This window comes from Aptenodytes forsteri, unplaced genomic scaffold, assembly GCF_000699145.1.
Source record: "Aptenodytes forsteri isolate BGI_AS27 unplaced genomic scaffold, ASM69914v1 Scaffold15, whole genome shotgun sequence".
NCBI lineage: Eukaryota > Metazoa > Chordata > Aves > Sphenisciformes > Spheniscidae > Aptenodytes > Aptenodytes forsteri.
In genome coordinates, this window is record NW_008795129.1 from 12,177,793 (window position 1) to 12,203,824 (window position 26,032).

The 26,032-nt window shown below is 38.0% G+C and overlaps 1 protein-coding gene across 1 annotated transcript; it reads right to left on the reverse strand.

Moving 5' to 3' along the window:
• Positions 1–360: 360 nt before the first annotated feature.
• On the reverse strand, positions 361–26,032 carry SLF2 (SMC5-SMC6 complex localization factor 2). The gene is made up of 20 exons (XM_009277818.2): positions 25,955–26,032; positions 25,239–25,305; positions 24,656–24,780; positions 22,991–23,048; positions 20,573–21,729; positions 17,881–17,963; positions 16,805–16,921; positions 16,367–16,534; positions 13,918–14,020; positions 12,385–12,460; positions 10,485–10,626; positions 9,903–10,011; positions 8,545–8,721; positions 7,881–7,978; positions 7,094–7,181; positions 6,454–6,576; positions 5,553–5,630; positions 3,646–3,732; positions 2,197–2,265; positions 361–1,031 (listed from the first exon to the last, which is right to left on the reverse strand). The coding sequence occupies exons 1-20, from the start codon at positions 26,030–26,032 to the stop codon at positions 996–998; spliced, it is 3,039 nt and encodes a 1,012-aa protein (XP_009276093.2). The 3' UTR covers positions 361–995.

Sequence of the window (26,032 nt, forward strand, 5' to 3'; positions counted from 1 at the left end):
ACCTCATATGGCTTTCACAGTTTTCACATAGGTGGGCCAAACACTCATCTCCTCAAATCTCCACTGAGCTGATATTTTAGGATTAGTATTTTCTCCATTTAGAGAAAGTGCTGAAGCCAGATAACAAATATAGATATGTTTGCTTCTTAAAGAGCAGTACAACAATACTACTGGTGTAATAAGATCTCATTTGTAACTTGGTCTTATAAGAAACACTTCCTGTGCATTCACTGCATAAATAAATTAATGCCTTAAGATAAGGAAGTTAAAATGAAGGCATCACTGTAGTAACAAATTCCATTTTGCCATTTGATAAAACACAACCACAGAGCGAAGAAGCATCCACTTAGCCTGTTTGGGCACAACCACTCTTAAGCTCTGTTTCCACCCTCAAGTGAGCACGAGGGCAGTCACTTGCTCACATGCAACTGCTGTATTTTGTTGGGGTTTTTTTAGAGGCATTGGATGGTCATACCAATTCTGCTTTGCAGATTAACATGTGCAGGCAATTCTGCTATTCAGCTCTGAACCACTTCCTCACCTGCTCACAACAGGAGAGGTCTAACACTGTTTCTGAACTCACATTCCATGTCACAGGGCAGTCCTTTCCCAGCCATCCTAAAACAATGCTTGCAGGTGTGTGCTGGCAAGAAAACCAATACATACAGTTTTCAAATGTCTTGTGATTAACAATGGAAACAAGAAAACTTCCCTTTCAATGTGATAAAATATTTCTAGCCAATTCAGACAGGGCTATAGAAATAGCTAGGGTTTTTTCAGTTTACCCACTTCAATTTTTCAGAAGTAGTGTATTTGTAGTAAAAGCAGTGTTAATCAAATTAGATCCTCGTGTTTATAGTATTTGCCTGAATCAAGCTCAAGTTCTAACTCAGGTGACTGATTTCTTCTGTTTCAACCAAGGTGAAGCTCCATTCATTCTACATCTTCCTTAGTTTCAGAGTTTTTCTGTCATTTTCCCTGAACTGGGCAAGATTTCATGAATCTGGCTCCCAGAAGTCATGCAGTTTTCCCTAAAGAGTAAAAACAAAATAGCAAACGAGTCAGAAAAACAATGATAGAAGTGAAGAGTAGAGTAGGCAAGTGCTTAGCCTGAAACTACCACAATGTGCTGCAAGTCCCTAGAATTTTATTCGGAAACACTTGCCAGTTTCCCCATATGTGAATCAACTCCAAATATCTCTGAAAAAACAACTCTGAAAGAGCTACATCATTATCAACTTTCATCAGTTGCTAGGTAGCTTTTGCAGCTGTGTATTACTGTCTCATTCCTTTCCCCCTCTATAACAAAAAACGTCACACACACTACAAATTATGTCTTTTTAGCACATTGCTGGGAGCGATTAATAGTCTTTACACACGAATGGTTGATTACACAATTTTTAACTGAAATCAATACTAAGCATATATGTATAATTTAAATTTTCTTTAAGTGATACACTACATGACTGGAAAGCTAAGCTTTTCCAAGACAGGTAGCTTTCTATTCCAAGACAGGACCCAAAACAGTTGGCCTGATCACGTTACAAATAAAACCTTACAGCTCTAGACTGGAAGACAGCTCTGAACTCAGATACCAGTAGACATTATCCACCTATTCCACCAAGGCCGGCTAGATATCATGAAGGCAAATATTAACAAAAGACTAATCACGACATTATTTACAACTGCATACTTTTACAGAGCATGAAAGGCTTTTCCTAATCATTGCCTAAAATTCAACACATTCAAAGGGGGAGGAGTTATAAAGAGCCGTTAAACACATGTGGATAGAGCCCTGGACTCAAGTAGTCTCCAAGTCACACGCTGCCAGACAACAGCAGGGAGCGCATCACTGCATTCCCGCCCCAACATCCTTTTCGAAGCATCTGCTAGTAACTATAATCAGAGACAGGCCCTGTGACTTGACTCACTACTAGCATGTCAGTGTATTACGCAAACCATTTACGAAAGCAGCACTTTTAAGGATAAAGATGAAACCTTGGTTTTATTGAAGCCAGCAAAGTAAGAATTTTAATTAAAATCTATTCTAATACATTTAAGTGTATTCCACAGCCATGTCGTTTCTGAAGAAAAAACCCCCTCTTTACAAGAACATGCTATTTTCAAATGCTAAAAAAAAATTAGTTAAATGCACCCTGCAATACAAAAAGAGAGAAGAAGGTTTCATTACAGTACCTGAGTACGCCGAGTGGTTTGTATCATATCTTGCCATTTGCCATATATCCTAGCAACTAAGTCTTTTACCTGCAAATTTGCAAATTCAGATTGACTAGTTTAGCCATTTTTGTTAAAAAAGCCAAAACCATACCCCCATCTCCCCCCCACACCCTAAATCCATAAAACCCCGAATAACCCAAACACCCAAGGTTTACTGGGAGGGAACATTTTTACAGCTGGCACAAAGTATCATCACCTCAACTCCAACCAGATCCCTGTAGTCTGGGTCTCTGAATTCAAACTCACATACTCCACACAAACACATTACAGGCACATGATTCCCCATGTTAAGTGTTTGGAATCAGCACACAAGCCTCTGGCCTCCAAACACCCACCTCATCCTTCGGATGAGTTAGGTTTGTTACACAAGTCTGATTGTACCTAGAGAAGGAGCCCTCAACTGCAATCACAAAAGCCAACTAGGCAGCACTGTCTGCTTCCAAAATTAATTCCTCATACATAAAACTGCGCTTTTTCATAACCAATCACAAGCAGGTGTTTAATCCAAGCCATTCAGAACTGAGATTTGCTTCATATGCTGTGTTAAAACCCAGCACAGTGGCATCCTCTGGAAGTTACTGTACTATTACACAAATGAAGTGATGGGGAAAAACAGAGTAAGATTTTCCCCTCGCAGTGCAAGGGCAATAGAAACAAAAGTGAAAGCGACCCGAGATACAAAAATCCAAGGCAAGAGTCACTAACTTGTTAAAAGGATCTATGCTCTACTAATCTGGCTGAATAAAAAAAGAAAAATCTTCTTGAGAGGTAAGGATGCACACAACTGCAAATGTTTGATTTAAAGCTGAAGAAGCCGAGGCTTTTCAAAGTTGAGGTCAGTCATCTGATTTGGCTTGCTACAACAGCATGCAAAGCATGAAAGTCACAAAATTAGGACTATCATTAGTAAGCCCCACACCACAAAGCAAATGAAAGGCAATTATCCAAGCTTGATGCTACATCACATACACTGTTGGCTTAAATCCACAACATTTTTAACTAATCCATTAATCTGAAAATAAAACAGACATATGCAAGATAGGCTAGTTTTTCAGTCACTCCTCTGTATCCTGCCCTCCATGTAGTCTCTGCTGTTTGAGTAGAGACGACTGTCAGTGACTGCCAGGAAAAGAAACGGAGCGACCCTGTGGGTCTGAAAGTTGAGATGCCTGGCTAAAAAGGAAGACAAGCTCACACATTACAGTTGTTCAGAGTCCTGCTGTTAACAAAAAGACTATTTTCAGTGCATTAAAATAGGCATATATTTATATACGTGCAAACCAGAAAAAACCCAAACCCATGAGGAACTCTTAGAATTTCCAGGGCTGGGATGAGGGAACAATACACATCAAGAACACTAAGAAACACCCCAAAAAAACCAAAAACCCACCAACTTATGTGTCTTACCTTAGTTCGATAAAACAGCCTTGCATCTTCCCTAATATCACATTTTATGTGCTTATCTAAGGCACCACAAAGCCTCAGTAGGTGTTGCTAAATAAAGACAAAAGTGTACAGCTATTTAAATCCTCCACGTCAAAACTAAAAGCTTTCTTCAAATATTATTTAAAAGTTATATGCTTCAGTTTCAATTTTTCTCAGAAATATACAGTAAGAAAGGGGGAAAGAAAGAAAACAGGATCACGAGATCCTCTATCAGTTGCTGGTATGCACCTGGTAAACCAGGTCTAAGAGCTTTAAAAAATAGTTTCAAAGTATAACAGAGCTACACATCACAAGAAAACAGTCACGAGATCCTCTATCAGTTGCTGGTATGCACCTGGTAAACCAGGTCTAAGAGCTTTAAAAAATAGTTTCAAAGTATAACAGAGCTACACATCACAAATTTTAAGAGTTCCTACTAGCTGATTTCTAAGTCCTTTCTGTCCCCAAAGTAGCAAGCGCAGTGCCATTCAGATCTTTTATCAGTGAAAAAAAGTTCTCAAGTTACAATAGATAAAAATAATCTTTTCAGTAATAATGGCTCGGGTCATTTTCTTTTGCCAGTCTTCAGGAATTGGCTGAGCAGGTAAAACATATCCAGGGTTTATGCACGGATCTTTTATTTCTCTCTAAATTTCTGATTACTTTAATAAAGCAGTTTTGCAACTTCATAATCTCTTAATAATGGCTCCCAAGATCTTTCACATTCTGTGATTTTCTTCATAAAATTCCTGTTTTCAGTCCCTCACTGAACAGCTGCAGAGGCTCCACTCTGCAGAACAGGTGAGATGCGCTGAAATTCTACTTATAAACATTTGCTGGTGTTGCAAGAGCATGACAATTTACCCCATCTAACTGGAAAAGTACCAGAAATGAAATAGTTATATTGATTTTATACAAAGTCTAGCCTGCACAATATTCATCTACTGCCCAGTTCAGCCACACCCCTCTTGCCACTTGATGGCTACCAAATCAGTGAATAATAGACTCTTCATCAAGAAATACAGACACTTAAAAAAAAAATCAAGTTCTCTACAAATCTTCAGGAAGGTAGTTGTAAAAAACAAGTCTCAAGTGATCATCACAATATAATTATTTTCTTTACCAAAGATGATTTTGTTTCAGATCACACTGTGATCATCTTTTTGCATTGAGTAGGAAACTGAGACACTTAAGCCACGAAATGTAACCAAACATTACTGCTTTGCCTCTCTCAAACAAGTCATAAAAGAGATTTCTTAACAGCCAAGAGTGATTCCACAGGGCAGAAGGTGTACACAAACACCTTGCAGCAAGCAACTCACAGCAAGTGATCACAGAAATCTGAATAAGATTACTGAAAGGCTAAGCAGAAGGTATTACTTAACAGATGTTCACATCACACAGTGCAAGGGAACTATCACTACAGAGAACAGAAGAGATACAGTCCTAGCTCTCACTTGCTGCATGGCTGCACTCCGGCACAGAAAACTGTGATGTGTTTGAACGTATTTTACTGAATATTTTCAAAGTGGTTTTCTTCTAGACTGAAAAATTTCAACCCTACTTCAAAAGTTCATAGGACCGCTGGACTTCTAAATTTCTGTGTTAATCTCCAGTTACTTTCTGAGAAAGATAACAAAATAAATGTCTGCTGATCCACAGCCTTATGTTTTGAGGTAATCCCATTTGCAGAAATGCAGGTTTATTTCCCTGCAGTAAGTGCAGAGAAAGCTCTTCTGCATTTGCTTTGCCCAGAACAAAAAAGTTTCCCCCAGTGCTATTATCCACTGGTCATCTTCTATCACATGATAGTTCTTACCAAAACAGACCAAAAGTACATGATAAATAGTCTTTTAAAACCTAAAGATCTAGCCACTTAAGTTACTTACCCTTTGATTAGAATTTACAACATCAAAGAAACTAGCTTCACTGACTAGATGAAGGAGGATGTAGATTAGGTAGTATGCCTGGAGAAAAATCAACAGAGCTTTAGCAGTCAAAGCACAATCATAACTCTTCACATCTAGATATAACACTATCTTTGGTTTTTGGAATGATTCCTTCAGCCACCAAATCAATGGACAAGTATGCCTACCCATTTGCCTAAATAACTAATTTGAAACAGTACGTTAATATATTAGAAACATTTTAAAACAGTATTACACTGTTTTAAGTCACCCAAGTAATCTACAAAACTTTCTGTAGTTTTAATTACAGAAAGTTAAATTCAGCAGTTGGCTTTATTTTCCCATCATTTACATCCAGATCAAAATACCTGCTAAGAGATTCCATTATAGACTCAAATAACCAAACCGATACTCAATTTTTGGATGGATGGAAATACTAAATCTTTCCAATACTTGTTTATGAGAAAAGATTCATAAGAGATTCATAAATCTCTTTCTGAAGCCTGCAGGTGAATGTCTGGCTCAGCATCAAACTGTTTCCACTGATTACATCAGAACAAGGGGAGGATGGTCCTCCGGTTACAGACGACAGGACTCAAGACATCCATGTGACTTAGCCATGCAGAAAATCTGATGATTTCCCTGTCTGTAAAACAGCCTAATACAGCTTCCTCCATCACATGCTACACTTCTTTCCTTCCTCCATGACTATAATCAGAATTGAACATGAGTAATACTTCAATTATACAGGTGAACAGCAACAAAATAGTGTACGTACAGTTCCATGTACACAGCTGTCCTCAGTTAACAGAAATTAAACATTCTCAAAATTGTAGAAGATGCATAAAAAGACAAATGCAAAAATGCACTGTCAGCTATATACCTCCTGTTCTAGTTCTGTATGAAGGTGGTCTCCATCAGCATCCTGCCGCTCCAGCCCTTCTCTCATCTTCTTTAGTAGATTAGAAGGTTTCATGTACACCAGAAACTGATGCAGAAGAGACATCTACAGATACAAACATTAACAAATTGGGCTGGTTTACCAGCAATGGAAAATTGGAAACCGAGTGCCACTACAATATTATTTGTCCACTAAGACAAGAACATAAAAAGGATTTTTAATTAAAATGGAAGTTTTTGTGCTCTGGATAATTTTTGACTATTCACAAACTAAAGTGTTTGTACATTGCGCCTCAATAAAAGATCAACCCTACAAAAACAAAGAGTGACTCTACATGAACACAAAAGGAAGACTGAAAGAAGTGTAGACCTCTTTCCAATGTCCAAATGAATGTTTAGGCACATAAACAATACTGCACTTACAAGCTACAGAACATGCAGGTTACACACATGTGCAAATATACTTCGAATACTAATCTAAACTAAAAATTACTAATTGGTCATTTTGCAAGGTTCTTGAAAATAGCCTTACAGTGTTAAAACATAAGACACAAACAATAATATACACGTTTTCTAAATGTTCAAATTATACACACACACCCACACACACACATATGCAGTACCTGCTTGTCACTGTCATCAGGTATTTCTATATGCTTTTTATTAAGAAGCTTTGAAATTATCACTAGGCTAAGACGTCTTCTTACTTCCCTGAAAAACAATTAAAAAAAATTCTCTCTCAGAGAATTTCTTAAATCCACACTGTTTCTACAAAGTATACGAGGCTAAGCATGGCTTCCCTAGACATAAACTTGCCTACAACTATTAAATTGGATTTTCTGAATATAGGTGCTATTAAACTAGTAAAGAGGCTAGTAAAATGTAAGTACCCTTATCTCATTGCAGCTTTTCTTCTGTACAAGTAAAGACTGATAGATGCTTGCCTCCATGCCTGCAATTGAGGACCCAATCCATTCTCCTTGCTCAGATACATTATAATTTATTAACTTCAAACATACAGAACTCATAACAGATTGACACTTAAAAGCAGGTATAAATCACCCAAAGAAAACTTAATTTTTGGTCATTCAGACAAGAATTAGAATAGGTGATGGATGTCAGAATCTGAAGTTGTTAAGCCTTTCTTTACTATAGGGTACCAGGAAGTCCGCAGCCCAGAAAACTACACATAAAATGTAAAATAACCCTTTTTCACAGCAGAGGTGATCAAGAAGCTATATATACACAATAAGAATCGCATATACATCTCTAACATATGAGAAAACCCAAATACTTTTTTTTGTTTGTAAAGCACCATGTAATACCTATTGCATTTATCAGACTTTGAGCTTATACAAATATATCAGCTGTTAATGATACTACGTATTTCTGATGTTACAGTGTCATTACCGTCCACGTATTATCCAGCTAGGCACCAGCTGAACTAGCCACAGGAGATTATGGTGATGACTGGAGAGTTCACTCACTGCCAGGCAGAGCTCAGGCATCTTTAAAAGAACAACAACAAAAATCCCAATACTGAAGAACGGATATGGTGGGCATTTGTTTTATTTGCAAAGGAGTACACATCTACTTCCTAGAAACATACACAGCACAAATGTTAAAAGGAACTGATCTAGTAAGAGATGATGTGCATAAAGATAATTCTGTATTGCACCTGTAGTTAAGTCTGCTAAATACTATTTTACAGTAGGGTAGCTGAGATCAGATTGCTTTTCATGACATTTTATCAGCTTAGTGCAATCATTTCTTCATTCTTTCAGAGAGCCATTTTAAACATACAGCTATTTTAGTAAATATAAGATTAAGTTCAATACAACAGTCCCCCTTGCAGCAGAGGACAGGCAAGCATAATGTCATGTGACAAAAACCCCTGGTATACCCACCCACCTCCTAAATCTCACACAAATCCCAAGCTCCCAATTTGTTCATATTACATTTTCAAGCAGTATTTTTCTGAAATGTCAAGAAAAATCAAAAACTTCAAAACAGAAGTTTCTTGAAAACTAAGTTGCAGTTTCATATAGTACAAGAAAATTAGTTATGAAGCTACCTTTGTATCCCAGTCTTTTATACTTATCAGAAGCTGTATGAAAAGGCACTGAAAATCTATCAAAGGAATTTGCTTTAACTGTTTCTCCAAGCTTATTTTAAATAGCAATAGAAGCAGCAGCAATATTTCTTGATCAGTATATCCACCTTGAACTGCTGTTGTACAGAAACCTAGAAACTTTAAAAGAAATAAAAAGCATTAAAATCTGAAATTGTTTTACCTTATTTTAAAGTATAAGAACTTAAGTTTTCCACCCTCACATTAAAATGCACCTCAAATGATATATTGTTCTTGCAACACTTGTGTACTAACATCTCCCCATCTCTCAGTAACTGCACTTTTTTTTTTAATATACCTGCTGGAGGCTCATCTTCTGAACAATGGCAATATTCCCTGGACATTACCGGAGTAGGAAGCATCTTTCTCCACTGCACAGATAATCCTCATCTAACTGAATGAAAGACTGACAGACTTTCTAAATACACAAGTAATACCAAAAACGTAAATCAAGAGATTCTTCCTCACCCAAGCATTATCACATGGGTTACGTACAACATGGGATATGTCTGTAAATGAGAACACAAATTAATCAAGAGATGTGTATTTTGCCTCTAGTGGAGATGCTCCGAGTGGTTCCTCTTGAACTAAGTGATTTTATAGTTAAAAATCTCTAAAGAAATTATGTTAGGAGGATTCAAATTCTTCCACAAGGAACTCTGAAATCAGTTATAAAGTCAGTATTTTCACCGTACCACATTTAATCACAGAGAACTAGCCTGTGAAGTGTGACCAGCACTCATTCGGCTTATGGTCTCACAGAACATAGTGCATGGCTCTAACAGCTCACTTCCACAGGAGAGTCACAGTCACAGCTCCACCTGCCCTCCGTGAGCTCCCATCTCATTCACCTTGTGCTGCACAGGGACTGACCGCGTACCTCTGGAGAGCTGCACTAACACGCTGAGGCAGCACAAAACGTACAACCCAACATCAAATCCCCTTCCCGTTTCCACTGGAACACAGAAATGGATAGTTTCTTCTACACAAGGGAGCAAAGACATTTGATAAAGTGCCACAGCTGCAAAAGGGAGGCAGCAGAACTGTGCAGTTGTGAGTGAAGCCAATGGAAGTCAGGGAGAAAGGAAACTCTAAAGTTTGCAACAAGCCTGCAATAATTTCTGCTGAGTGTGAAGCTGAAACCCCAGCATAGCATCTACTCACAAAACATGCCCCAGACTAGATTAAGACACAGAGGTTTTTGCTAAAAAACAAAACAAAGCAACAAAAAACTCCCACCCCCCAAAAAAAAACCCAACCAGCCACAAAAAACCCTCCTACACTAACTAGAGTTTTCTCACCTTAATCACGTTAATTAAATTGTTTTCTGGTACACTGGAGAAGGCTGGACTGGCAGAGGTTAGGTCTCCTCTTGGCTGTTGTTTACTCACTGTTTCTTGCATCTGACTTCTAATAAAAGAGACACTAATTTGAGCAATAAATCAACAATTTAAAAGCCCACAAAGGCTTACTGGCATCAAACTGAAGGGGGGAAAAAAAACCCCAAAAACCAAAAACCCTGCATGTTTCAAAATGCCTTCAAATCAAAACAATCCCTAGTTATAGATCACACACATCTATCTTAATTTGTAACCAATTACTTACAATTCTGCCCAGCTATTTAGGCAACAATTCTTGTAAACGTCCATTAGGAAGGTGCAGGACAAAGGACAGTGTTCTGGTTTGCTGAATCCTTACCTGGCAGGCACTGTTTAAAGTTCTGGCTTACTTATTCTTATTAAGACCTGAACTGAGAATTTAAAGAAGAGTATGGCTTGATGGAAGGGAGGGCAAATAAAGGAGAACCTTCTGATTCTACATTCTAAGCACAAGACTTGCTTTCACAGGATCTAAGTGATAAATATCAAAAGGAAAACACTTACAAAATATCACACTCGTTAAAGTTGGGCTGAAGATGCTGCAATGGAAAGAGAGATCTAAACGCAACACCCATATTGACAAAAACAGCTGACACATCAGCTAGTGAAGGAATCCATGGTTTAGACTGTTCATCACTGATGGAAGCTACAAGTAAAAGACATGGAATGGATTAGTTTTAAATTTAGTTCTTAGCATTAGTTCCTTTTAAGGGAAACAAATAAGCTCAGCAGTCTGCATCAATTCTACCAGCTCTCATCTCAGAAGAGTTGGTGCACTGAATGATATGCCTATTTTCAGAACCATGAGGGGAAAAAAAAGGTAGTCTAACACAGTACTTTACACTAGAGAAACATCTTGCCTATGTAACAGGTGAATTACTTTAAAGTTCCACCCATTTTCCCTCACAGCTCTCTTTCATCACAAACGGCAGAATAAGCAAGGAGGCAATATTTACTTTTAAGAGAATACAAATTCTGTTCTGTGTAGGTATAGGTAAGAGGGTGTTATCACAGTGGGACTGGAAGTGGAGCTAAGTAAGATTTGAAAACAGGCAAGGCTTCTAGAACAGAAGTGCTAAACAGATGGAATTCACTTGATAGAAATAAGAAACAATGCTTATTGCAAAAAGGGCTGATTTGTATGATTACTTGTATCTGAAAGTCTGTAAAGTCTAGAGAGGATTATCCATAGGACACTAAACTAGCACGGTAACATGAAATTAGATGCAGTGTTTTCCAAACAATGACAGAAGTCACTAGAATTCTGAATTGGGTCAATTTTGTGTCTTAGAGCTAAGTTTGTAAGAAAAAAACCCAAATATAATGGAACAACACTCAAGACGCTGCAGGTTCAGATCTCAATGTTCAATTCAGAAAAAAACCCAACAACAAAAAGATGCATCCTTAGTTAAGCACTAGAACAGAACGTCTCAAAATGCTTTAAAGACTTCACAGTTGGCAATTTAAAGTGGTTAGACAACTTTCCAGGAGCAACTGTAGCCTATTTGATCCAGCTCTGAGGTCAGAGATCTGCTGGGATCTCTCCCAGCCTTAATTCTTTGAATGCTCATTGATCAGCTTAAACTGTTCATTCAGAATCAAGCTTAATGCCAGCAAAGCACAAAATAAAGGAGGCTACATTCCTTCTCCTATCGGCTCACAGTCCTATTTCAAACAAGATTCAAAATACGTGGTACAATTTGGACAGACCTGAGCAAGTACTTCAAGAGAACTGCATTACTTTAACGATGTTAACTGGCAGGCTTAAATGAATTAGTGACTTTTGATGGATCTGAATAAAGTGAAGACATGGAGAACATACAAAGGAACTTGTACTGGAGAAGTATTTGATAGTACAGATGAAGGAAGGCAAAACACACAAGACACGAGCAGCAGTGTGGGCTGAAACAGATCCTTGAAAGTGTTTCTGTGCAGGTGTATGATTCTTTTCACTTTTGCCATTTATCTGAAAAGTGAACTATGTAGTGCTACATACTGGGTATGACTACGTGAAAACCACCTTGTAGTCCTTAAGCTATGAAATTAACGTCTGCATCTTCTAAAGCAAAGATGGAAAGGAAAGTAAACTTTTGAGCAGACTGGGGTCCTCTTCAGGTCAATTCTATTTGTGAAGTAACAGAAGTGAGTTTAAAAGGCTCTGTACCAGACGCACTGCTTTGCAAATACACGCTAGGACCACACGCTGTGGTACAGCTTGCACACACTCAGTGAAGACCAACTCCTAGCATTTGTGCATTACGTAACTAACAGAAGAACCTAAATTCAAGCCAGAATCACAGAACAGAGCCAGTGCCTTTTAATTCCTCCCCAACACCTTTCTATACTTAACAGAAGGGAAATGCCTTCATTCAGATGGTCAGTTTTCCATCCTTCAAATACTCACCATTTTTTAGTGTTATCTCCATCAATCTCTCTAAAATCTGGGTGGAAACACAATAGTCAGGATGAACAGACATCATCTGTGGAGAGAAAAGAAGCTATATGTCAAACACCAAGTTGCATGATGGCATCAGTTTTCTTTTAATTAAAAAAAAAAAACAACTCTGGTAAAATAAAGTAAGAAACAGTAACAGGAAAAAAAGCAACAAAGCCTCTAAAGCAATATACACCAAGGAGAACAGAATATTGTGAATATGGATTATTTCAAGCAGTGCACAGATGCTATGAATACTTTAAATATTAATTATTCGCAATATCAGAATGCTGTAACCCCACGTTGAATCTGTTGGTTCATAAGAAAGTACTGAGGGTTAAAAGAATGGAAACTACATATCCCTTTGGAGCCCATTTGCATCTGTGATCAAATTGAACTCCTTGATCAGGAGCGGGAGCAACAGAGTTAACTACAACCTTTTCCAGTCCTGGGGCAAGTTGAACATATGCAATACTAAACCAAAGCAATGAATTCTTAGTTTTTCATGGAACTCTTAACTACAAAAACATGACTATGAAGTACAGTTCAGGTTTCCTGGAGCACTTCACTAGCCCAGTAAAAAACTCTTCTTTTTCTCCCCCAAGTGCTGGACAGTTTCCTGCTCTGTAAGTGAGCTGAATTGGCTCGCACTTCCTCCTTATTAGAGGAACACCAGGGCTCACAGAAGGGGTGGAACGCAATTTTTTACTGGCTGGAGGGAAGGACATGGAGGAGCAAAACATCTCCCTTCCAGCAAAAGCAGAAAGCCAGTCAACAGACCCAGGCTGCAATTTCACAGGCGGTCCAGCTTTCTTTTTTGTTTCAGGCACAGTTAGAATGTGGTAAATAATAATAGAATGGAGATTGGAGAGGGGCATTTTTGTGAGTAACAGAACAATGTAAATTCCTGGGGATTTAGACACAGATGTCTAGAAAGCAGACAGCCACCACACTTCCTTTGAGAATGGCTCCAGGCTTTTTCCTGAGCCATAGTGCATGTCAACCTTTTCCAAATGAAAAGTAATCTGATAATACGGGTATCTCTGATGATTTACAAGGTTATATATGTAGAAATGGTACTTTTGCATACCGCAGCATGCTTGGGTGGGGGGTTTTGTTGGGTTTTTTTAAGGGTGGAAGGAAACAAGATTAACATTTGCTTGTGATTTGGCCCACATTATTATATCCTGAAATCTCTTCTCACCTAGCACATACTGTACCCTTTTCAAATGCAGTAACACGAATGAAGATTGGATAGGGTCGTGCAGCTTTGCAATCACTCTGAAAGTGTGGAGAAAAGTTATCCCTAGTATTTTACCCCTAGTGACCAAAGTATTTCAGACTGGAGAACAAAACAGAACCCAGAAAGATTTTTTGATTTAAAAGTTGTTAACCTAATGCAACAGATTCACAAACTTGTTCTGATTATTCCTGCTACAACTGGCTTCCAGGAAGAATATTACACCTGAACAGAGCATAACTGCATGAATAGTATAGTCTTACCTGGAAAAGCCACTTTATAATTTGTATGGGACACAAGATACAACTGTAAGCAGAACTTAGAAAACCATTAATAGCTAAAGAAAGCTGCTGTGTTACACCAGAACTGTAAGACAAAGATGGGGGTGGGGAAAGAGGAGAAAAATCAATTAGTGGTTGAATCAGCACTTTCACAAAAGCATAAGAACTTCCCCACCCCTCAGATCATCATCAACAGCAAACAAAGATCTGAACATCCAAAACAGATGTTATTCTTGTGCTCTTACCTATATGAAACACTATAGTAATTAAGCCTTGTTTGTTATTTAGAACAACTATCTTTTTCTCCAGAATGCCATACTATAAAATTTGGAAACATTTGTATTATTAGAGAATAATAGCTTCAAACAAACATTGATTTACACTATTGTACTATGAACCATTACACCTGTCTACACAGACGGGCTGCTATGCTCAATGAGACCAGTGAATAAGATTTTTTACTGTCCAGTGACCTTTACCAACACTTTTAGAAGAAAAGAGAAAAAAAAACTTTGTTTGAAATTTTTAAAGTAATCTTTTAAATAAAGAGTCTGAAGGCAAACTAAAGCAATTAAAATCAAACAGTCTAATGTCACTCTGCAAATTGGTGAGGTGCAAAAAGTAGCTGTTGGAAGAACAGGAAATATGTCATTTTTATTACTGAATTATTCTAGCTTTAGTCTTCTTTAGAAAGTCAGGTATGTCATAAGCAGCTGAATTAGCGATATCGTTTCCCACATACCCTTCTTTAGTCTCCTCTATTCTCAGTATCTACTAAAACAGGTAGCTCTGTTCAGAGAGGTCTCTGGCCTAACTTCTCCATATACCCTCTACCTGTCTGACTGAACAAGTGGCTAGGAAGACATCCATGTAGTCCGAAGGAAACTAAAGCAATTAAAATCAAACAGTCTAATGTCACTCTGCAAATTGGTGAGGTGCAAAAAGTAGCTGTTGGAAGAACAGGAAATATGTCATTTTTATTACTGAATTATTCTAGCTTTAGTCTTCTTTAGAAAGTCAGGTATGTCATAAGCAGCTGAATTAGCGATATCGTTTCCCACATACCCTTCTTTAGTCTCCTCTATTCTCAGTATCTACTAAAACACAGTCTAATGTCACTCTGCAAATTGGTGAGGTGCAAAAAGTAGCTGTTGGAAGAACAGGAAATATGTCATTTTTATTACTGAATTATTCTAGCTTTAGTCTTCTTTAGAAAGTCAGGTATGTCATAAGCAGCTGAATTAGCGATATCGTTTCCCACATACCCTTCTTTAGTCTCCTCTATTCTCAGTATCTACTAAAACAGGTAGCTCTGTTCAGAGAGGTCTCTGGCCTAACTTCTCCATATACCCTCTACCTGTCTGACTGAACAAGTGGCTAGGAAGACATCCATGTGCCAACTGGACAGCCAGTAGGTGCCAGCTGTGCCAACTGGGCAGAACGCATAAGCAATTAAATCATAATTGCCTTCTGCAAGGGATGATTTGTTTAATCCTCATTCCTCCAGTCACTGATTTACAAGATACTTTTGAAGCTTATATCCTTGTGATCTTCAAAACATATTAATAAAGAGGCCTGAAGCCAAAGGAGTGTATCACAAACATCACTTCCTCAAGAGATGAGGAGAAGCCACCCTCCTCCTCTTCACACCCACAATAGCACATACACGTGTATGCAAAATCCTTTAAGATTAAATGAACTCTGAGTTTCACTGATGCAAGTTTGGAATAAAATGCCAACTGAAATAACCAGAATTTTTCAGGATTTGCACTTGTGGTATTAGGTGAGAATTTGTCCAGCTATTTGAAGCCTGACAGCCTCATAAATATAGAATACAAATCCCTATGAGTTACAGAACAGTCGTGTATATGCAGAGACACACTGCTAGCTCAGTGACTGAATCTAACAGATGTCAGAAATCGTGACTTTCTGCAATCCTCATTAAGTGTATTCCTAAGTCCCAGGCCCATTCAGGACGAACATACGTAGAAGTCTTTCAGCAGACATAATGCAACAATAGTAGGTCACAAATCAGTTCACCACAAAGGTCCTCCTTCTGTCTTGGGATAGTTAAGCTTTTGTTCATTATAGCATTTCACTTCTGCATTTATCTTCCACAAACTGGTCAGATTATCAATGATAGCCCCACACAGTAGAAATATGGAAAAGGCCAGAACACTTATTTTTTTCCTTATGTCTCATTTAAGATGTTTTTTCAAGAATTCCAGAGGAGGAAAGAAGGAAGCTTCAAGTAACAATTAACTCTTGTGTAAACCTAACCTGGAAAGGAGAATTCCAGGGAAAGGGAGTCAGTCTTGCCTACTTAGTAAGGCAGAGCTCATTTGCATGCGAAGATACTATTTTATCTTAAAAACTAACACTGAAGAAAATCATACAAATAAACACAACAGAACGAAGAGGATATTCTTACCTAAGAAGGAGCTTTTCTATAGGATTTTGAGGGATGAAATGAAAATTCCTCAAGTCAAGGTTATGTTGATTGAAGATTTTCCCAGAGGTTGATAAATCAAATATATCTTCTCCAGGGTGGTAGTCAGGTATGGCATGAGCTATTACTGCAAATCTCTTTATAAACGCCCTGTAAAATTCAAAATTGCTTTTACGAATTTAAACATCGAGAGGCTATTTGCTGGTTGAGACAGTTATTTTCAGATGAACACATCAGCCTTATGTGAAAGCTGAATTGCTAAAATACAGTAATGTTCAAGAAAATCCACCTAACCCCGAAAGATGATAAAAATGGTTCACACTAAACATTAACAACAACTGATGGAAAGAGAGAGAGATTAGGAAAAAAGGCTAGAAAAAGTGAAGAACTAGATTTAATTGGTTTTGGAGTTGGAAGGACCTGTGCTCTTCTGAGAGATCTTCATCTCCACTGGCGTTCTCCTCATCTTCGCCACCTGAAGAATCAGTTTCCCGTCCTTGTATGTCTTCCTGTAACTGCTTTTCTAGTTCATCTACCCTGAAATAACAGTAGCAGCAGAACATATCATCACCATTTAGTATTTACAACAGAAGACAACAAGATATAAGCTCTGAATGTGAACCCAGGAGTCAGTAGCCAATTACACATGGCAAAAGCATGTGACACTGCATCTGTGCAAAACACAAGCATCTTGCTATTCCAAGATAAAAAGTTTCCCAAAGCCTAATGAATTTCCAACAGCACATTCAATCATGAGTTTGTCAGAGACAAATACACTCAACCAACTTCTGACAGAATTTTTTTGTAATTGCATAAAACTTTCAATCTGCTGGATGAATTTTTTTTTTTTTAATCTTTTTTTTCCTTAAACATCATACTAGTGTTTTATTTGTTAAATAGTATTATTTATAGGAGTATTCACTACTCCACAGTCAGTCAGCCCACAGTTACTAGGGTCAGATTCTTTAATAAAAAGTTAATCACACATACATACCCATCACCACCACTTGCCATTAATACATATACCACATTACTCTTTATACCCAAAAGACCTCTTGCAAGAACACTCATTAGTTCTGTTCACTGAACTGCGTAACTACTCAGATACTGACAGTCTACACAACTTTGGAAACCAAAACTGAGCTACAAATGCCTTTGAAGAAACTACTACAGTCAGTCTACATAAATGCTTCTATTTCATGCCTGACCAGCAGCTGCTGGCTGGCTCAGTGACCTACAATAAAGGCAGAGTAAATATAGTCTGGCTTTTGAGGGGTAGACAGATGTATCACGAATCACTCATTATTGCTTGGAAGGAGCTTGTCATGCAGCTTTTACAGTTAAGCCGCACTTGTAGGTCCCATCAGATGTATGTTGGTGGCATCAGCAGGCAAAGCTTAGCTTGCTACTACCCAAACTCCATTTGGATAGACAAGGTAGATCTAAGCTTCTACAATTCCATCCCAAATTTTTCAAAGCAGCTTTAAGAAACAAACCTTTTAGATTCTTCTTTCTCCTTCAAGAGATGTTCTAAGCTGTTCACATATGACACCTGGCTAACAACAGGAGGCTTAGAAAGCTGTAAATGAAATAGTAAGAAATTAAAAAAATACCACAAGCTATCAATTCATTCAGTATTAGACAATAAACATAATCAAAATAGAAACCTCTTCCAATTTTAATGATATTTTACCTGAAGATAAAAACTCAAAAGGTGACCCTGAAAAAGAGACGATTAACAGTTTAGGTTTCTCAGTCCCTTGACAATTTTATATAATGGTCAAATCTCTCTCAGTGATTAATTTAGAAATAACTAATCCATTCACAATGGATCTGAACAGCAAAGCAAGTCTCTGCGTCTCTCCCTGGGGCTGACCTTCAGCTAACCTTCACAAAGAGCATTAGCATCAGAAGCCTTTTACCTCACAGCTTTATTATTATCATCCACTGAGACCCTGGGAATCCCCATTCTCGTGCATGAGACAAGAAACTCCAAAAATGATTCAGTAGCTCTTTGTTACTTTCAGGAGTCCCTAGAGGGCAAAGCACCAGTGTTTGCTACATCACCTCCAAAATCATCAGACAAAACAAAGCTTCCAATCAAAATCCTAATACAAACCCAAATTAAGCAGCTAATAAATAGAATTAAAAAACAAAACAACACACAAAAAGTCTTAACTGCTAGCAAAATTAGTTTGGTTTTCAGTAGCTAGTGTTTTATTTAGCTAGTAGCAGACACCACAGATTTTATGGCCATGATTCAGTTCTTTGGACAAGCAGTGCCCTTCTGACACCACCTTCTTAAATTGCAAGCTTCCTACTAGTGACAAAGCTTCTTCCTATGAGCTCCTTCATTTTTGGAGAACACAATTCAATAAAAGTGTACCCTCTCATTGGAGATTTTCTATTACCCAAAGGTAACAGAAGTTAGTTTAAGAAGTTAGTGTCCACCTGCTAATAAAAAAGCCAGTTAATACAGCATTCATTTTTGGTATTCATAGATATCTTTCAAACGTAACAAGCAGCATGTCTTTGCGTGGGAAATCCTGTGGGAAAGCTGAAGACCTCTTACCTTATTTTATATCTGGTTAATATACCTAAAACGACTTCTGAACTGAGGAATTAAGACTTTATTCCAATTTGCACATGTCCCTTCTTACAAGACAAGAGAAGAATGCTAGTATAAGCAAAAACCATGGTCATGGAAATTTTGGGACAGTTCTTAACTGTTTTGTCTTACTTGGCCATTAATTATGCAGAAACAGGATAGGCCAAATGTTGTGGTGACATTCATGTTCCACAAACATTTGTTCTGCTGCATCTGTTTATAAGTCTTAACCATTAATTACGCAGACGTGTTGGTTAAGATTGTGGAATACGTATGTAACCACAAAAGCCTGATCTATAACATGCTTGTATAATTAATGGATAAGGAGAGAGAAAATAATTATGGCTGGGGAGTATCTGCCTACAGAGATACTGTTTAAGAGAAACTCACTTAACAAATAAACCATTTCAGAGATTTAAAAACAGGAGGAGACAAGTACAAGAGTATATATACAGGTATTCTGCTAACAGCAGGTTTGTTTTCTACTGTAGAAAATAGCAGTGGGCTGACCCCAGCCAGCAGCTAAGCACCACACAGCTTGCTCTTTTCCCCGCCCAGTGGTGCAAGGGAGCAAGTAAGAAGTGCAAAAGCAAGAAAACTCATGGGTCGAGATAAAGACAGTTTAATACGTGAAGGAAGCAGGGGTGAGGGGAAGACGAAAAGTGATGCAAAGGCAATCACTCAGCACCTTCCACAAGCAGAAGGCTGCCCAGCTAGACTCTGAGGAATGGCTACATGCCAGACCAGCTCCCCCTGCTTGGTTTTTATTGCTGAGCACGACACTATGTGGCATAGAATATATCCCTTTGGTCATCTGGGGTCAGCTGTCCAGGCCACACTGAGTCCTATTGCAGGATCTTCCTAATTAAACCATTATTTTTACAATAAAACTGCAAAATCACAACTTATTTGACAAGCTGTTATTGAACAAATAGGCTAACTTTTAAAAACACAGATCAATTCACCATAATATCCTGTGAACTGGGATTCAAACACTTCATCCATTCCTCGTGAGGAGAAGTCATTCAGCTTTTTGAAATCCTTCCTAAAATACTTCCAATTTCCATGAAATTCAGCCTCAAAGAAAACATCACACTTACAGATCAAGAACTCGTACACAGATTTCTGACAATCACAGATTGTGACAAGGATATATGACTGGAGTCTAGCACACAGATCTCTCAACAGATAGATCAATTTTCTCTAGCTAACTTCAACTCATAAAAATCTTACCTGATCAGGAAAATGAAAACATTAGATCCCACACATCTTCTAAATGTTACCTCCTGCCTCTTTCCTTAGGGGGAAAAAGCAAAAACCGAACTCCTAAAAACCACCGAAAGACATACAGCTAATGCAATTCATCTGCACAAACCATCTTTCAGCCATTCCAAGGGCAAGCATAGTGACAAGCACCCTTTCTCTGACTACATTGCACCTAAGCATAGGACCCTTAAGTAAGCTGAGTAATTAGTTTTGCAGGCAAATAACTGAGTTTTATGCATTATGAATAAAGGAAAAAAACATACCAAAAAATACAATATAACAAAGGTGCTTTTTTTGGTTTATTAGCCACTTACATGAAGCTTCAGTAATGGAGTCACTGTGTCCTGAGAAAAACTGTCAAGACAAGATTCTTCCAGGGTTCCTGCCTGTGGCTTGGGACTTGAAGACAGAATTTCTTGCAGTGGCATGAATACTTCTTCTTCATCATCATCATCTAGACTGCATTCCAAACTCTCGTCTTCGCTGTCAAAGCTGCTTTTTGCTTTTCCATTCAACTTGGACTTGTCTGTACAGGTGCTTTCCACTTTTAACTCACCTGAGAGTTGTGAAGACATATGGCTGCTGTCCATGCCCCCTTCTTTAAAAGACAACAAACGGGGAACACTTTTACCAGTCTCTTCTGAGAGTGCAGGTTTCCCAGAACCTTCCACTGAACAAGAATCAGAAGCATTTTCTGAAGTCTTGTCTTTTGTTTTCGAAAAACTGTTGCTGGATTGAATACTGTAAGCTTTATTGTGTGCATGTCTTTCTGGCCTTTTCCCATCTTGTTCCTTCTTGGCATTCAATACCTGAGATAAGCCAGCATTCTGGAGATGAGATTCCACATCTTTTGTTTGTGTCAAGCGGTGGAAAGAAGGCAACACAGTACTTTTCTCCTGAGAAAAAGGAAGGGACTTTTCCAAGACTAAGTGTGAGTTAACCACCTGCAATTGATTCTCTTTGGTACCCACAACAGAAACGTGGTTATTTTTACCAGGACTGTGTGCAGAACATGAAGATGACAAACCTACAGAGGAGCAATTATTTTTCTCGTTTTCATCACTTGAGTTGAGATATTCCTCCGGAAGAGTAGAATCATGTCTAGGTAGAGCAGCAGCCTCCATTAGTTGCAGAACATCACCACAAGCAGACTTTAAAAGGATATTTTTTACAAAGTCAGACCTCCTATTTTTGCATTTTGCAGATGACCTACTAAAAGTAGGGTCATTCAAACTTGATAATTCAGATTGATTTAAACTGTCTGCATCCACACTCACGGCAGTGTGTTTTCTTTTCCCAGGAAAGTCTATTTGTTTGGATCGCCCAGAAGACATCTTAAATCCAAGGCAGCATGAAGGAACAGACTGGCTCTTCTGCATACCAACAGCCATCTCAGATGATGTTGTCAGTGCATTTGGAGAAGATGCCTCATGTTTTGAAACCTGCGTTGGCTTTGGTTGAGATGGGTCATCTATGAAGTGTTTAAGAAAAAAAAAGTAAACCACTGTTGTCACGTTTAACAAAAAAAAAAAACCACAAACTTTAACAGCTTACCCTTTAAAAAAATAACTTCTGTTTTTAAGTCAACCATGACTGAAATTTTTATCAGAAACTACAATCCTGCTTGAACACAGTGGACCACAATTAAGATTTAGCTGATACTGTACCATTACGTTGTTATTATTATAACTAACTTGGAAATGAAATAAAACCCTTTTATTTTAAAGCAGCTCAGTAGCCACCATAGAACACTTTTTCTATACACTAGAATCAATCAGTGTTTGGAAACAGACAATAGCCCAGTTGAGGTATGGGACTGGAAGAAAGTTTCTGTAATTACATATAATGGTTATAAATAATGAACATTATGAAAAGTATTTTGGAAACACTGCAATAATTTTAACAGTGCTCATGAAAAAGCATTCAGAATATGAAGAAATCTGTTTTCGGGTTATGGTTCTATGGCACCAGAGCTCACCTTCCTCACCATGCTTTTCTGCTTCCTGCCTTAAGCTGGCACCAGCACCTGGACACTTCATGGCAAGCTACTTCATGGAGCTGATGTGGCTGAGAACTTCTCAACTCAATTTTCAGCCAGATCAGCTCCTCGCACCACTGGCCAAGTCCCAGTGCTAGCATAGGCGGAAAATGAAGCATAGCAGCAGAGAGTCTGACAGCGATGGACCCACAACATGGGAATACCCTCCTTGTTTTGCCCCCCCCCCTTTCTTTTTTTAAAAATCATCCTACTGATGTAGCTCAAGCTTCTATTCACGTGAGCTTTTTATATTCAGTTCTATCTACTGTAGAACAAAATTGTGTGATTAAAAGGGACAAAAAGCAACAAGAAAACCACCTAAAACTTTAGTGTTCAGTTCAACAAGAATGTTCTTTTTGGATTAAGCTGAAAGACAAAATTTGTTAACCACCACAGTGAATGTGGATTTTCCAAAATGCAAGAGAAACCATAAAAATAATCAGGGATTAAAGGCTTAAGACAAAGAAATATCATGACTTCTAATTAAGTTACAAACAATCTGTTTTTCACTAAAATCCCAAATTACTTTTAAATCTCTTCAAGCTTGCCATATATTAGAAATAACCTTGGCTATACAGCAGTAGTTTTGAGAGAGAAAACAGAAAAACATAAATTCAAGGAAAAAAGCTATTAAAAAGAGACACTAAGTGATGAACATGATTGTTTAATTCCATATTATCAGCACTGCTTCTACCTGAGGCAGTCTCCCTTGAACCAGAATGTGGTATTTTTCTTAAAGGACATCCATTTCCCTAAAAATAAAGACAGAGAAAATAAAAAAGTTAATTGAATACTTTTTAAAACCAGGATGTTGACATTTTGAGCCAAGTGTTGAATCCAGCACAGACTTAGTTCCACATACCCCCAGAAATATGGTAATATACTTCAAGACAAACCTAAAACACAGCTGCAAAGATCAACAAAAGGACTCTCCACAACCCGAATTTTGTATCTTTTCTTCAGATTGGCCTCCGGTTCTAAATCTCTCCACATTTAGGGCCATTAGCCACTTGCAACCCTGGGCTATACGGCAACAGAGCCCAGCTGGCTTTCTTCAAACAAGTCATTAGGAACTTAAACAACAAAATGACAGAAAGCACAGACAAGCAAATACAGAGGGAGGGGTGCCACGGAGAAAAGGAAACACAAGCTAAACAATCTTTTTTGTTCCATTCATAGCACATTATGGAGGCACACATAATGATCTTCCTTGCAAATAATGAGCAACCTTTTAAAGGGTTTTCTTGGTTGGTAAAAAAGTGAACATAATTCAACCCATAATGAAATGCTACATACTTAATAGGACCACCCCCACCTCTGTCTAAATACTGTGGCTTAAGTGCATAAATCAGAAGTTGCAGTTAATAGCAGTTCAAACTAGCAGAAATTTGCCACGCTGTTCCTTACAATACATTGTAAGAAAACACAAGGTTAAAAGACATTTAGGATAAAGACAATTTCTCTACAAAATACAATTTAAAGTTACAATTTCCATTGCATTTTCATGCTTGCATCTAACCCAGAATATCTTCCCTGCTTTAAAACCAGGATTTCTCATTTATTGTAATAGTTAAGAATCAGCTTACCCAAGCATGACCTAAGATTTACAAAGGAAGAGCAAAAAGAGCATAAACTTTTGTTACATCTGAAAAAGGCAGCACCAAGAATCTCATCCTACATTGAAAAAGGGGAAAAAAAAAAAACCAAACGAAAAACCCCACATGCACAGTGGGTCACTGATTTCCACCTTTAACGACCCTTTTAAACACACCTGATGTGACACACTTGTTCCTGAGAATGGCTTTACTGGATATGGCTTAGATTGTTTCATTCTATGGTTCTTCCACTTCCTTTCTCTGCAGAGAGCTTCCAGTGACAACCTAAATTCAGAGTCAGTTGGAGTGCAGGGAAATTTCACAGGAAGCCCTGGGTTTTGGCACAGAGACGTGTTGTTCGCAGTGCCATTATTTCTAGCACAGACTTTTCGAGTATCAGCTTCTGATGATGAAACCCATTTGTCAGAGTCTGAACTAGTGTCTTCTAGATCCATACAGTCGGTTTTCTGTTCCCAACTATTCCCACAAGACAACGGCACTCTTGTTACACCCAGACACTTCTTATTTCTTCCCTGTTCTGACTTGACAGTTTTATCCTTTTTGGCCAAGAAACAGCTGCGAGACCCTGCAGTAATAAGGAGTTTTTGAATCACAACTTTTGGGTACAATGAACCCAGTGCCTTGCACACTCTGCCATTCTCTAAAACGTTTACACTGTTCTTTTTCTCCTTAATTCCTCTCCAAAAGGCATCTACCACAGGACTTGTGTTTGGTGTTTGGTCTGGCATCTTTTTAATTCTGACCTTCTTTGGAGAAGATATTTTCTTTTCAAAATGTTCCGCGCATAAAACTGACAGTCCGATTCCTGCATCTTTTACATTTCCTCTGTCTGGTGAGCACAACACAGTTCTGTCTTTATGGCCAAGGTCTAAGAAATGAAAGAAAAGACAAATTATTCACAGTCACAATATTGGAAAAAAAAAGTCTTATTGGACTGTATTACTTGATATTTTCTCTCTCACACGCAATCCAAAATGAATTTACTTAATCATTTAGTTTTGTTAGTGCCATGCGATTTATTTAATATAAAAGAACTGCATGATCTATGGCACAGCTTCAGTTGTTATAAAAAAATCTAGCTTAAGCGTGAGACAGTAACTTGAAATAATAATTACATCACTATTTAAAGAAATTCATTTTAATAGGAAATTAATGTTTTCAGTTACATTATTAGAAAAAATTTTAAATGTGCTCATCTTGACATATTTGGTAAGCTATACTCCTTATATTGCTGCTCCAATTTGGAATGAGATTGAACTATACTTCTGCACGCTTATATAATTAAAACTCATATAAATATCTTCCATTTAAAAAACATATATTTACCTTGCTTTAAAACTGGTTTGAAGAACTCTGGAATGGTCTGGTTTCTGAAGAGAAAACATAACTTTATCTTTTTAAAAGAACAATACCCAAATACCCATACAGTGAATATTGATAAAATTAAAATGCTCTAATTTATTGCTACAGACTTTCTTTTAATGCCAGCAGCTCTTATTTCTGATAGGTCTTTCTGATAGATCAGAGAAAGCAGCAGCATCCTCATCGCCTTCTAGCCTTCACTCTGCTTGGCTAATGAAGCCAACCTGTCAGTTTCCTCACTCAAACTGTTTCCTTTATCATCCTAGTAAGTCTTAACCACCCTTCCAGCTTAAACTAAGCTTTCTTAAATGGGACTGACCTCACCTGTATCCACTATTCCAGATGAGACCTCACCAGTACCTTATGTGATGGTGTTAACAACCTCCCCATCTCCACTGTCAACACTTTGAGCAGGTAACACCTACTATTAATTTTTTTTTTTTTAAGGTGTTATAGTGGTAAGCAGCTGGCCTCATCAATACCATCAGCCACCAAACCCTCTTCAGTGCATTATTAGTTGCTATCAAGTCTAACCACAAAGTTCTGTCTGCAAGTTGTAAAGTTCAACTAACCCTGTAACTTTCTTCCTGTTGTCCAAAACCCTTTGTGCACCACTGTTTGTTGCTTTTTTCACACATCTGGTGCCAGGCTGGGATGCAAATTCCTATCTGCCCTATTACCAGATTTCTCAGCAGGAACTTGTACCAGCACTGCCCCTTAACAAAATACACGTTAGTGGCATCCCTCCCAGCACGCAT

Excerpts from the sequence above, each read along its gene's own strand:
- SLF2 (XM_009277818.2), bottom strand. The coding sequence starts at position 26,032 with ATGCGTGCTGGGAGGGATGCCACTAACGTGTATTTTGTTAAGGGGCAG. Across the intron at positions 10,627-12,384 it reads GGAGATAACACTAAAAAATG|CTTCCATCAGTGATGAACAG; the intron begins GTGAGTATTTGA and ends TTTTACTTGTAG. Across the intron at positions 7,182-7,880 it reads AGCTGGATAATACGTGGACG|GGAAGTAAGAAGACGTCTTA; the intron begins GTAATGACACTG and ends ATTGTTTTTCAG.